Raw genomic sequence first — 15,024 nt, 5'->3', positions numbered from 1 at the left:
AGGCATTTGCAGGCCACTGTAATTTGGCTTAACACTTTTTTTAGGCTTCTTTAGACTCATTTATTGAGTTGGGTTATGTATCTACTTTTTTTTACTTATGTATGTGTACTAAAGGGAGTCAGAAGGTGAGCTTTAGATGACAGCTTAAAAAATCCAAAATTGAGGATTTGTTTTATTACTTGTAAAAAAAATAAATAAAATGAAATAAATAGCTGTGTCCAGAATTTATTTAAATAAGCTGAGCTTTAGCAACATATGCTACGTTTATGCCTTACCATTGCCAATATCCATGTTTCTGCTAAATGAAGGTACATTTTAGGTGTGAAGCATATATTTTATTTAGCATGTAGCTTCAGACAGCGACTCTCTTCCACTGGTCCATAATGAAGATGATTTTCTTTTATGCCTGTGTTCTTTAATTTACCATCTTAGACTTTATAGAAACATGACATTGTTATATGTCATTATCAAGGCATTGGGCAGAGCTGGTAGTTGTAGTAGAGGCACATTGCAACTAGGGTGATCAAGAAATAGAATTAAAAGCAAAATAGGGTCATATCTCAATTAAAAAAATTGGGTCGAAAAAACCTTCAATTTTTCCTTGGCAATGCAAAAGTAGGTAATTATACAAGATGCAAGAGTAGGTAATGACAGATATTGCCTGCATGTGATATTTACTTTTTTTTTATTTATGTTTTTACATATTTATGTAGTGGAGCTTGCTAATAAGTATACTTTTGCTACTTTTTTGCCAGGTTCTGATTAGGAGCCTTCAACAAACCCAGAGCTAAGAAATCATGCCAGTCTTCTTGTTTAAGTGAAAACAAAAAGGTAGGTATAAACTGTGCAGTGGGCTTTGCTGTCCATGCTGTTTTGTGAATTGTATACTTGTATAACGTATTGTAAGTAAGTATTGTAAGTTACATTGCATACACTGTTACGTGTTAGACACTCAGCAAGTTTGTACAATTTTTTTAATGTCTTTTTTTCCTTTTGTATTTTTGTGTGCTAAACTATGTTCTAATAGCTTAGATGGGATTTCTTTCAATTTGGAGATACTTTTTTCTCCAGGTCAGTAATTTAGGGGACGTTTCCTTAAGATTGCGTATAGGCCTCTGATTCTTCACACTAAAATGGTATTTACAAAAAAAAAAATTGCAAATGTTTAATTTCAAGGAAAACATCCTAATATTCTCTGAGAAGTCGTGTTAAAACAAACTATGTACTATCTAACCTCATTATTGGCTGCTTTCCAGCTTTTGATATGTGTCGCATATAATCTGCTGAACACGATCACAGTGTCCTTGGGTCACATACCTCCTTGGCCTACACATTTGTAGAAGGGTTGAAGGTTATTGGTTTCAGTAGATTCTGTCTTATTAACTAAACACTAATCCTAATAATGTATCTTTAAAAACTGATTTAGCAACCTAATTCTATTTAGTTTGTGTGCTGCAGACTGGGAAAGGTTGTATCTGCACGACTGGCTTATGATTGGTCATGAATCCCGAATCCTAGCAAAGAATTAACTTAATTTAGGCTGTTATTCACTTGACTAGACAAAATAACCATTCTTCTGAATCATGGCATGGAATGTTATGTTTGCAATGACACTGCCAATGAACTTTACAATTTTACAACATTTTTTTTGTTCCAGTGCCTGCTGTATTTCTGTTAGTTTACTTTGTATACAAATTTTTCCACCAAATCGTGGAAAAACAGAAAACCTACTTTTGCTGTAGAAGTAGACTTTGCAGATGCTATGTTTTTTCAGCAATTATCATTTGGTAGTGCCATTAAAGAGCTTATTTAAGCACACATTTTGTAATTTATATTTTTGAATGTGCAAAATTAGTAAATAATCTTTGCGTAACCTATTCTTTGGTACATGAATTTTTTTATAATGGTGCTATAATATAGGAGAGCGTTCAGTACCCTGGTACTAGAGTCGTGCTATGCTCCAAAGCTACGTACCCACACATCAAATGGGGTGCCCAAGACAATCGGTCCCCTAATGTTGTTTGTCAATCGACCCAATCAGAGGCAACCGCCTTGCAGTCTTAAGGGAGGAGAGCACAGGGGATGCCACTGATTCGTCCTCACTCGCTGTGTGTACAGCTCTCGTCCATTCACCTGTTAGCATTTGATCATGAAAGATCATTTACAGTAAGAGTCATCTGATGTCAATCTGACTTATGTACAGGGCTAAAGTTTGATACCTTGTTAACTGCTTTCAATGGGGTTCATTGTTTTTCTCAAAGTCAGGCAGTAAGGTACCTGCAGCTTTGGTAATGTATTCTCAAAACCGGACAATATGAAACCTGCTTCCACTGGTGGAACAGAAGAAAGGCAGCATCTGTTAAATGATTTGAAAATGTGATGTATTTGGCCTGTTGCTGGCCTATGGTCCTAGTAATTTATAACCCAAGCTTAACCAGTACACAGTAAGGTTCATTCAACAAAATACATATATTATTTTTTGATGATTTTTGTGGTTGAAATGTTATTACAGTTCACCAAAGAGTGAGTAGGGATGGCATACTGAGTACATCTACTTGATATATGGTGGATAAGTATAATGATTGTTACCAGTCTAGGTCAAAGACATGCTATAACAATATCTTGTTTCCAATAACTTGGCAGCTCAGCGGCTAGCACTCTGGCCTTTGCATTGCTAGGTCCCCTCCTATTGTGTGCTACTTCCCCCACCTCCTAGATTGTAAGCTCTTCGGGGCAGGGTCCTCCTCCTGTGTCACTGTCTGTCACTTGCAACCCCTATTTATTGTACATCGCTGCCTAATATGTTGATGCTATATAAATCCTGTTTATTATTATTAATAATAATAATAGGTCACAGACTCGAACCTCGGCCAGGACACTAACCACAAGGAGTTTGTTTCTCCCTTTCTTTGTGTGGGTTTTCCTCCTGGTACTCCAGTTTCTTGCCACATTCCAAACACTTGCAACCTTAAATCATGTAATGACATATGACTATGGTAGGGATATTGGATTGTGAGCCCCTTTGAGGGACAGTTAGTCATATATGGATGTGTAAAGTTCTGCATAATATTTCTGCTCTATATAAATACAAGTTAATAATAATAATAATAATAAAGCACAAACTGTTTTCTGAATCAAACCAAAGGAATATGACATTTGGTATAGTTGCTGAAGGTTGATCTGCACATCTGACTCTTCTGTTGTATCCAGTTTAAGGTTCGCTTTGTGGTTCATGTCACAACTAAATGTTATCAAAGGGATACATTATATCAACAGGGCAAAATAGAGTGTTTTTGGTTTGTTTTATTTACAGAACGTCTGGATTTTCTTGTCTCTAAAAAAAAAAAATTATAATTTTTAGCGGCTAAGCTACAAGCACTGATTTATCTGAGGAAAGCTTCCTTTAGTTTTGAAAAAAGGGTACTCTGCCAAATGTCATGCAGTGAATAATGTGCTCTTGATGTAGAAAGCAACAGATGAGCATGAAATCCCACTTTCCTTCAGCCAAATTGGCTGTAGTAACTAAGCATTGTCTGCTGTTACTGAATATTCCAAACCCTCAGAACTGTAAGTTCAGGACAAGAACATTTCTGCTTATTCTCCATTTAACAATGTTTTATTGCTGGTATATTTTTGGACTGATTCCAAAAATTGAAATATTGTGAACTAGAATAATAAAGCATAAAAAGTAATGCCCTTTTCCCCTTTTTATAGAAGAGTTCAAAATATTATTTGATAAAGTAATCGTAACAGGTGTATATTTTCACCTTAGGGGGTCTGATAAATTTGGTTTCAGATCCAGCATTTAGAACAGGTCATACAGTTTTTAAGCATAAAATCCGAACAATCATAGTCACAGTCAAGGGCTGCTGGATATCAGAGAGAGCAGTAAAGCATAGGTCATCTCTTGTAGCAGGCGGAAGAACACAGAAAGAATGTTGTGGAAATGCGTTTTCAACAGTCTGCCCGAGGTCTCTGCCACTGTGACCCCATGTTCTTATCAAGCCAATCGCTGGAGCATCAGTCATATTAAACAACATAGTGAATAAGTAACACAATGGATATAATGACAAACCCCACAGTATTATGTTCTTTAGTGAAGGTGTTTGTGGGATGTTTGTGATGTTTCTTAGAAATGGTGAATGGCCTCCTTTGTTTTGCTGCAGGAATCTGTGTCTTTAAAACACACATGTAGGGAACGTGTTCTCCTGTTTGTGCAATTGGAAAAAAGTTGGCTTTAGTTATTTTACTTCTTTGGTAGTGAAAAATTGGCATCAGTAATTTAAAGGGTGGACTTGAAAACATGCAGTACGTTTAAAAGCAAACATTGTCAAAGGCAACAGTCTAGTACTTAGTAATTTGTATACCTGTGCATTCAGCTTCAAAGAAGGATGTGAAGAAGATTTATGTTCAGAATGTGATTGTAAATGGAAGTTGCTACCAGGCAGGTCCATAATTGCAGAAGAGACAGGTGATGCTCCTTCTGCAATAAAATACCCTTACCTGCCTGATCTCAAATTATTAATTGCACCCAGCTGTCCCCGGTTCACTGCAAGTTGCTGCCATCTTCAGTCTCCTCCTCCTTGTTTTGCTCTTCGCCCATCTTGCTTGGCCAGGCCAGGATGACGTAATGACACGTTCATTCAGTCCTACATGCTGCTAGGGAAGCGATTATGTGCTGGGTATTCCAGATTCTAATGCTGAGCTGTGCTTGTGCAGCTAATCAGTATTTTGGTGATCAAAGTTTACCTAGCGATCAGCTAGGTAAGAATGCTTATTGCTGGTAGGACATTGCCTGTCGCGCCTGATCCTAAATTTTGAAAGCAGGTTTAGAATAATTTTTTTGTTTTTTTTCATTTCACTTTAAGATTACGGTCTTCATAAATGAAAGCGTTAAGTCACTTGATCCAAACTTATTTACATGAGGGCTATTTTGCTTTTTCAGTTAGACTGTTATGTTAAAAGTGGTCAGTGGGGCATTAAAGTTCAATCTCATCTAGGAGTTGGACATTAAAGCAAACCTGTAGCCTTTCCCTTTATCAATAAAGCACAGGTTTGTTCTAAAGCAGCAAACCTTTCTTCAATGTTGGAATGGCTTTTTAAATAAGAAAACTTTATTTAGAACTTAAATAAAAATTGTTTTCATTTTATTTTATGAGATCCAAGGAGATAAGGTGTGTTACCCTTTTAGTTGTTGTGCATACTAAAGTAGCATTAGTGTTTTTAAATTCTGTTACCCTTCCAAGTCATCACTTCATAAACCCCAGCTCCTCTTTGTCCACTCTGTTGAGTTAGGTCATGTTTTGTTTAGGAAGGTTAATGGTTCGGCCCCTTCGCCTCTGCTGTATGCTTGTTTTGTTTGACACTTCCAGTTCACATTGGCCTTTATGGTACGCTGGATTTGGCATTCCCTAGTGCCTGCAGTGATTACCAGGCTCTGTACGTTCTTGCCTGTGATTGTTTACCTTGCACAAGAATTACTGGAATTTTGTGGGCAAAGAAAGGTTTTTGTCATCTGTGGCATAGTTTTTTTTGTCTGTTTTATAGAGAATATGAATTGCTTTAATCATATTGAAAGTGTACATTTTGCTCATGTATACCTTTTTGCTAATAACACACACTTTAATTCAGTTGGGTTTTTCACGAGGTTTCACAGGTTTTTCCTATTTCGATGAAAATAATTGATAAGTTGGTAATTCAGTAGTGCATTAGACCTGGTAAAAAACTTTTACATTTTCCTTGCATTTCTTGTAGTATTTTATGTAGTCAGATGTTCATCCTGGCCAAATCTTTATTTCAAAACATTGAAAGATCTAAAATCAGCCTGTGCAGTGGTTTACAATTTAGTTTTCTGAACATAATTATCAGAAATGTGGTTACTTCTTTGTGTAGAACCAAATATATTTATATTTTCTGTCTTATGATGATCAGATTTCTCAGTTGAACCCAATTAAGGAAATAAAGCATAGGTACTTTGGTCTTCCATACACAGCAGAAATGATCACCTAATTGAAACATGACTTTGTAGAGTAAAAACAGTCATATATGTGAACTGAGAGTCATTGTTTTTAGTGACTTGGCAGTCATTGCAGTTGTAATTATACATCTGATATTATTTGATTCTATTAATAAAAAAATAAATAATTTAGGCAACACATACAGCTGTAAGGGCTCCTCCTCCAGCTGTAAGGTTGGCTCCTGTGATCATATCTGGTATTTTATTGTTTATATTTAAAACATTAAGTTCTGTGAATACTATATAAAGATCTGCAGCCAGAAAAGATCTTTCCTTTCACTCTCCTAACCCTGGTTTTTGCTGTAACTGTTGGGGATCTTTAGGAAGTCATGTCATTTATATAAATGAAGCTAGGATTTGTGAACAGCTGTGCAACAAAAAGATTTGAAGAGTCCTCTGACAAGTCCCCTGTGATGTTCTTTACCACATCACACGTGCCTCCTCTGTGCTTTCCAAATCTTTGTTTGTCCTTTTTAGCTCCGATTCATTATCTTGCCTTGTGTTGCTCATTATTGTGACATATCCCCTGGCTTCTTTTTGCTGACCACCTGCCCAGTATTAAGAAACACAATTCCTTCTCTCCACCTACAACTAACAGATGGGGTTTGATATGGAGGGCTACTTCCAGATAATGGTTTTCCTAAAGATTTTAGCCAAGCTTCTATTCAGACTTGATGTGAAAATTTGAATAAAAATTAGGACTGCAATGAAATAATCAGTTTAGATTAGGGGTCAGAATCTAAATCAAAAAGAAAGATGCAATACATTGCAGTTCATCAGTCTTTGGATGTGGTGGCTTTGTATATTTTTTTTATCTTTTTTTTTTTTTTATTTTTTTACATGGTAATTTTGCCAGTAATCTAAATCCTGTTTTAGGATGGCAGTGCTCACTAACCCTAAGGTTAGAGCTACAAAACACTCTGACTACTTATGCACATAACATTGTGGAGATGTGTTATGAAGTTCAGAGAGGAACTAAACAGGGCTGAAAATAGTCTTTTACAAAACCTTGTGGAGTATCCATGATGAATCAAGATTTTTGGCAGTACTGGTATTTTTTTTTTGTTTTTTTTAGAACAGATATAACAATACTTTTGTTAGACCAACTGGGACCAAATAAGGGAATTTATTGATAGGGGTACTTTTAATACATTGTGAAAAATACATACATATATAAGGAATTTTGTCTTTTTCGGACTTTGTTCATGCCTGCTTTAACTATGTCTATAAAACACTTAGGCACATGTGTACACATCTTTCACCATCCTTTCCAACGCCTAATGACTGCACGATGCAGGAACTAGAGCTGTACATACAGCACTGTTCTGCTCTATGTAGAGGGGAGGAGAAGAACCATGGAGCGGCACCCAGCTGCGCTCTCTTCCCCTTCACTTCCATTACGTTCGTTTGTTGTCAGTCGTCTGTGGATCCGCCGGGATGGTCGTTCAGACGATGGACCACGAGCCCTGTATACACGCCAGATTCTGGTCCGATATCGGCCCTGAGCCGATTACTGGTAAACCATTGCACCCAGCCTGACACGGCCAATCAAAACTCTAAACAATAAAATATTGAATAATCTAAAACTTGGTGAATGATGTGCTAACAGAAATTATATTTGACTATCCAATTAGTTTTAAGTTTACTACCTGCAGATCAAAGCACCATTAGCCTCTTGTAAAAGTTGAAGGTGATAGGTTAACTCCCTGAGTGGTAGTCCTGAGAGTGGCTCGGGGTAAAAAAAAAACACGCTGAAAGCGGTGACCCCGAGCCACCCTCGGGGTAGCTAAAAACGTAAAAAATAAACACTTACGCGTCCTTCAGTGTCCTGCCCGTCGGATCCAATCCTCGGGCTGTGTCCTCTTCCTCGGATCTTACCTCGGTGGGTGCAGCGATCTCACCTGGAACTACCGGCATTGGATTCAATACAAAATAACTGTACTGAATCCAATACAAAGTAATCATTATATTAAATATATATATTTATATTATATAAAAAATATGCTACTGTATATATTAGTTATATTACAGGTTTCAGTATTTTTTTGCACCCTTGTTTTAACAGATTTTTGTGTTTTTTATTTATTTAAAGTTTATTAATAAATGTATTAAATATTGGAAATATTTTGGTGAGTTATGCCTAAGAACTATAGGCCAACATGTAGGATAGGCCATGTAAGATAAATTTCCATGCAAAACAATGTACTGCTTTTGGCATAAAAAAAAACTGACATAATTAGACCGTCATGGAGGTTAACTAGTTGCTCATAGGGCTCTGTAGCATTTCAAATATGACAATCTTGGGAGTAAAACAACCGGGAAAACAAACTGAGAAGAAAAAATGATCATTACTGCAAATAGCAGCTTCGTTGTTTATCAGGTGATTAGAAGTTTTAATTTTTTTCTTGCTGTTGAAGTTATGGAACTGGCTATGCTTTTTTTCTTTGGTGTCATCGATCACAAAATTGGCATTTTAGAATTACAAACGTGTGTATTTCAACATTACGTTTAGCTGTTTTTCTGGAGTTGAACCTTTAATTAGTTTTTACATTAGGCTGTATATTTTATCAATATTTATTCCAACAGGTCATGGGGAACGCTTATGCAGGGCAGCTGAAATCCGCACAGTTTGAAGAAGTTCTTCACAATTCTATAGAAGCCTCTCTAAGATGTAATAGTGTAGTACCACGACCGGTGTTCTCCCAGCTATATCTTAACCCAGACAACCCCACGTTCACTCCAGGAGGTAAGTACCTTAAAAGGGTGCAGCAAAGCAATAGTTTACTCACTAGAACAAATACCATTATTAATATTCAATACATTCAGCAGACACATTAGGTACACCTTAATAGTATGAGGTTAGCCCCAATTTTTCCTTCAGAAGTGTTGTAATTCTCCATGGCATAGATTCAGTATTGTGCTGGAAACATTCCTCAGAGAGTTTGATCCATATTTACATGGTAGCATCATGAAGTTGCTGCAGATTTGTAGGCTGCACATCTGTGATGTGAATCTCCTGTTGTACCATATCCCTGCTCTTTTATATTACATGACTGTGGAAGCTATCTTGCTACAGTGAACTTACTGTCAGACAATCGTGAGATAATTTGAGTGTGGTGACATGATCAGTTGTCTTCATGGAAACCGTCATCAGAAAGTGGGTAAACTATGGTAGTAAAGAGTTGGACATGGTTGGCAGCAATACTAAAGTCGCATACACACGTGCAATATTAGTCGTTGGAAAGGATCTTTCACTGCACGATGTATGAACAAGTGCTGTACATACAGCACCGTTCTGCTCTATGATGAGGGGAGGGGGAGAGCAGTCACTTCCATTGGGATCATTAGTAATCCATCGTCCGTGGATCCGCCAGGACGGATGTTCGGACGATGGACGACTGGCGCTGTACACACGCCAGATTCTTGAATGATATCGGCCCTGAGCCGATTATCGGGCGAGAAAGGTTGGTGCTAAGGGGCTTATCTACTTTATGGTTTGACATATTGTACATTAGGAGATTACCAGTATCCTCTGCATTCCTCATTTGTAAGCGGTGGTTGAGTTACTGCTGCCTTTCTATTAACTTGAACCTGCCTGGCCATTCGTTTTTAACTGTTCATTGGATAATTGGATACCATGCCTTGCTTTAACGATCAGTTAATGGGTGTTGCTAATAAAGAGGCCATAAAGTGTATTTTTTTTAATCTAATGAGGAATAGGTTGGAGCATATGATGTGTGGTTTCTTCCCTCCCTGATACCTGTTGGTGATATTTGTTCTTACATCCACTCACAATGACCAACCATTAAGTAACACAAAATCTCCCCAGTAAAGCCACAATTATCAGCTTTAATTTTTTTGGGTCTGTTAGGACAACTTTAAATTTTAGGGATCACAAGGCAGGAAGTGAGACCTGTGTGTAACACCCCCTACAACCAAAACAGTACAGAAATTTTATTTTTTTTTACTATTGATTGAGATAAAATTTGAGATTGTAACATTTTTGTTAATACAATGTCATAGGTGCAGGTTGTGATAAAAGTGTTTTGTTTTAATAATTTTTTTTTACCTATTAACTTTATGGAGCAAACCTTATCACTTCATACAACCTTTAGGCTTCATTTTCAAAGAAAAAAATCATACTGTTGTAGTATTCAATAAGTGAACGTCCTTTAAAAACAAGGCAATAAAACAATGTTCATTGCATTCATTCATCATTAGGTGTTGATGTAAAGCCTAAACTAGAGGAAATAGATAAGGAGGTTACCAAACGCTACACTCAGAATGGCAGCCTGGATTTCCCAAGTAGCCAAAATGTGTCTGAAATGGATGACGATGATGATGAAGATGATGTGTCTGTTTCAAATAGTCCTCCATTGCCTTACACCCAGAAGCCACCTCCAGAGGGCTGTTGCACTATTGATGGTAAGGTCATATCTATCAGATGTTATCCTGTCAGTGATGTGATCTATAAGGTTCTAGTACCAACAATAAATAAATATATCCACTTTAGTTTCATTGTGCTGATTTATCACCAGGTTCAGCCTGCTTTTGGCAAACCGCTTCTTATGTTTAATTAGCGAAGTTGCTTTTTTTAAATATAATTTACCCCAAAATTCAGAGCAATACCACTAATGGCGTTTTTGTTTTGTGTTAAAGAATAACACCCCTAGGCATTATTGAGTATCTGCTGACACATTGAACAAACTCAATATTTGTGAATGCCTGAAATGATCAGGAATTTGGAGGTATGTCCAAAGTAAGGTTGTGTGTATCCAGTCCTTCCCAAGTGAACATTTTGCTGCTATAGAAGGGATCTGCTGATCCAAATTTCAACCACTTCCTGGTTTGATGTACCAATTTCAGGATCACTGCATATCTTTTTCCAGGACTTGCTTTCCTAGTAGTGACAACAGTGAATTGTGCTAACCAGGGGTGCATGTTACAAACTGTTTACAAACTGTCAACCCCTTAACAATGACCTTCATTGTATATCCTTAGTTATTATTTAGTTAATACTTACTTAGAAACTATATTACCACATTTTAGGCTTTTGAGATTTTAGGAATTGGATTTAAGCAAAAACAGTCACAGTTCTGCCTCTGCTACACTGAAATCCCAAGCATTGTTATCAAGCATGCACGAGCACTCATTATTGGACCACAGAACTAGAAAATATTAGGGGTTATATGGGGGGGTTCTAAAGTCCATATCAGGAGAACTGGGCAAGGCTGACCACATTCATTTTGCTGTCAGTGTAAACAGAAGCTTAGGAGAACACCAGATATCTGACAGATCAACAGGCAATAGTTCTGTACTTTTTAAAGTAGTAACCACATAGAAAGGGGTGTGTATTTCATATATTTACGAAATTTTATGGAATTAATTATTGGATTGTAAAATAAATTTATAGGTGGGAAAAGTTATCTTAAAGCACTCCTCTGATTCATTCCAGGGTTCTGCCAAGCAGGAAAGGATTTGCGATTAGCATCACTGTGCAAAGAACAATTTGAGATTCCATTGGGATTTTTGTTGATTGGGGTGAAGAATCCATCTCTCCCAGATCACATACTTGTCTGTGCAGTAGATAAAAGATTTCTCCCTGATGATGATGGCAAAAATGCACTTTTAGGTAAGTGTTGCTTAGATCCAGTTGCTACACTTGGACATTAGTTATCCTGTTCAAAACTTTTACAAAAGGGAAGAAGTATTGACCACATTAGCCAATCGGGCTCTAATACACCTTTTTGAGATACAGTTTAGAATGGCAAAATAAACATCTGGCTCATCGATACTCGTTTATAAATCATCTCCTTTCCTCTTAATTTTATATATGAAATGTTTGACCATACAACATCTTGATTTACCATTTAGAAATGCCAAACATACAATTAATTTTACATTACTTGTTTGCAAAATATTGAATCAAATTCTAACAATATATAGGTTGGAGGTATCAAACCGAAATAATCATTGTACATTGAAGTCTCTTTCTAAGTGATCCTGTCTGTCTAGGCCACAAGTTTGCGCCTCACACTGTCCACTCAAGCAAGGAAGTGTAATGTAATCAGATGTAATATTGTTAGGTGACAAGTATAAAATATTATATCATATAATTAAATGCATCTAGCAACATCTAATCCAAATAGTATTGCCAACTACTAGATTGTAAGCTCTTCGGGCAGGGTCCTCTCCTCCTGTATCACTGTCTGTATTAGTCTGTCATTTGCAATCCCTATTTAATGTACAGCGCTGCGTAATATGTTGGCGCTATATAAATCCTGTTTATTAATAATAATAATAATAATAATAATAATAATAAGTGAAAGAGATTAATTAAAAGCCAAATATGCTGAAAGTTGATAAGATGGAGTCAAAATATAGCAGACTGTGCATGTGTGTTATATCTTATTGGTGACCTTATATATAGACTTGAATAACAAAGTGACAAAAACAGTAAGAAAATAAGCAAGTAACCAAGCAACTTGCTGAATATAGTTAGAATATTTAAACTGTATATAGGTAATTGTTTTACCTGCTAAGAGCTTTGCGATTATGGGCAGCCAGTCTAATAAATTTTTGTACCTTTGGTAGAACAGTTAAGCTGCATACACACGTGCAGTTATAGTTGTTGGAAAGGATCTTTCATGACTAAGCACTACACGATGCATGAACGAGTGCTGTACATTCAGCACTGTTCTGCTCTATAGATAAAGGAGGGGGAGAATGACGGAGCGGCACCCCGCTGTGCGCTCTCCCCCTTCCTTTGCATTAGGATCGTTTGTTGTCCATCGTCTGTAGATCAGCCAGGACGGTCGTTCGGACAATGGACGACGGGCACTGTACACATGCCAGATTCTCATCCGATATCGGCCCTGAGCTGATTATCGGGCCAGAACCATTGGAAGTATGTACATAGCTTTAGACATGTATTTGCTGATTGTTACTCATCTCCTTAACCAGCTACTTGCTCTTTTTATCACCTCTCCATCATCATGGTCATCACTGGATAATGAATCCACATTACGATATTAGTCCAATTAGCAGATAGCTGTTCAAAAAAGTAATAAACCAGTTCTCTGTCTCCACTGACAGATTTTATAAGCACACAGCTATACATGCACAATTAAATGCTTTTTTTACACCAAGCTTTTTGGTGCCCTTTTACCTCTTCTGCCATGTGTTTCCTATGTCTAATAGCACCTCTAGCCCTAATTAAATTTGATCTGGAAAACAGTAATTGTAAACCAGAAAGCATATCAAGAACGGCTAACCGATAAATACATATTCTTTTGCAGGAACAGTGGTTAATTAATAATACATAATTATACATAAATACCTATTTTATAATGTGTTATGCTTTGTACTCGACTGGATCCTTGCATGTACTCTGCGCCTTCATTCAATTCTATGGAAAGTTACTCCTAAGTTCCTAATTATAATATTCTTGTGATCAGTACAATTATTTGTACAATCCTATTGTTGCTTGTAGAATCTATGTAGCCACAGTATACAGATCCTCCTGTCTGCATTGACTGTAATTACATATTTGAATTAATTAACATATTTTAAAGTTATTTATTTTTCCTCCAGTCATGATGTATTACCAGCTACAAAATAACGGGAATCATATGTTTTCTTAGATATATTTAATGTATTTGTACATGTTTTTTAAGGTTTCTCTGGAAACTGTGTTGGCTGTGGAGAGCGTGGCTTCAGGTATTTTACAGAGTTCTCCAATCATATAAACCTGAAACTCGCCACTCAACCAAAAAAGCAGAAGCACTTAAAGTATTTCTTAGTGAGGAACTCCCAGGGGTTACTCTGCAAGGGGCCACTTATATACTGGAAAGGTAAGTCTATTATTCTCAAGCAGAAGTTTTTCATATTTTGTGGGTTAGTCTTTTTCAGGATTTACTGCCTGTACCCATGTTGGGAAGTTTTCCCTACTCTTGGGCTAAAAGGTTGTGCCTGGATGGGATGTAAGGGATAATTGGCAAACAATAAAAACATGCCAAAGCTTTCTGTGCTCAACTGAAAAAATGTTTGATGTTTTTTCTCTCTGTTGGATTTTTTCCTATTTCCTGTACTAACTTCCTGAAACTACCATAGACTCCGACTCTACTCTATCCCAATACTCTACTCCATAGTAATAGGATTATGTATGCTGTTTATCACTTTCTAAATTATAACCTAAACATCTGTCATGCAGAGCCTCGAAATCGACCTTTTACTGTTCCAGTTGCTAAGCCTGTCTCAGAAAATGGAGGCAGTAATGGGTACAAGTTCCGGTTCCCCCAGCCAGGTAAAATTAAATATTTGTATGCCAACTCTAACGTTTTCAGTGTTTTCAAGAGACAATATTAGCTCCGTCATGGACCATAGTAAATATTAGTATTTTTATTTGAAAAAGAGGATGTTTCTTATTTATTTTTATTAATATTTATTGGCTGGTTTATCCTGTCTAAAGCTGCGTACACACGTCAGATTTTTATCGCCCGATAATCGGCATCGGCCAGATATCGGGCAAAAATCTGGCGTGTGTACAGTCGGCGTCGTCCATCATCTGAACGACCGTCCTGGGGGATCCTAATGAAAGGGAAGGGGGACAGTGCGCAGCAGGGTGCCGCTCCGTCGATCTCCCCCTCCCCTCTCCATAGAGCAGAACGGTGCTGTATGTACAGCACCGTTCATGCATCGTGCAGTCCTTTGTCGTTGGAAAGGATTGTGAAAGATCCTTTCCAACGACAAAAATTGCATGTGTGTACGCAGCTTAAGACTTTGAAAGGCTTAGTTTAAAAGAAGCTAACCCAGTTTTAAAACTAGTGCGGGAAGCCCTTGTTTAAAGTTTGCTTAGTGGACTTAGTGGAAGCTTTTATTTATGGTTACGTATGCTCTGCACAAGCAGAGACCTAAAATTTTTAACTGATCTGAAAACTGGTATTTATAATTGATTATTATGTAAAGGAAATCAATTTTTTAACTGTCAAAGATAGATTTGCATATAA

The 15,024-nt window shown here is 37.1% G+C and overlaps 1 protein-coding gene across 2 annotated transcripts in view; it reads left to right on the top strand.

The window, feature by feature from the left end:
- Positions 1–15,024, top strand: part of GREB1L (GREB1 like retinoic acid receptor coactivator) — a 67,890-nt gene that overhangs the window by 23,564 nt on the left and 29,302 nt on the right. For both annotated transcript variants that reach the window (XM_072411336.1, XM_072411337.1), the window contains 6 exons: positions 756–831; positions 8,603–8,762; positions 10,238–10,441; positions 11,472–11,648; positions 13,693–13,869; positions 14,229–14,321. In XM_072411336.1, coding sequence (XP_072267437.1) covers positions 8,606–8,762; positions 10,238–10,441; positions 11,472–11,648; positions 13,693–13,869; positions 14,229–14,321 — 808 coding nt within the window. In that variant the 5' untranslated portion in view covers positions 756–831; positions 8,603–8,605. The remainder of the gene's footprint in view (positions 1–755; positions 832–8,602; positions 8,763–10,237; positions 10,442–11,471; positions 11,649–13,692; positions 13,870–14,228; positions 14,322–15,024) is intronic.

Source organism: Pyxicephalus adspersus, chromosome 5 (assembly GCF_032062135.1).
Source record: "Pyxicephalus adspersus chromosome 5, UCB_Pads_2.0, whole genome shotgun sequence".
Taxonomy (NCBI): Eukaryota; Metazoa; Chordata; class Amphibia; order Anura; family Pyxicephalidae; genus Pyxicephalus; species Pyxicephalus adspersus.
Note: the sequence above shows the minus strand (reverse complement) of the source record. Positions and strands in the feature narration are given on the sequence as shown.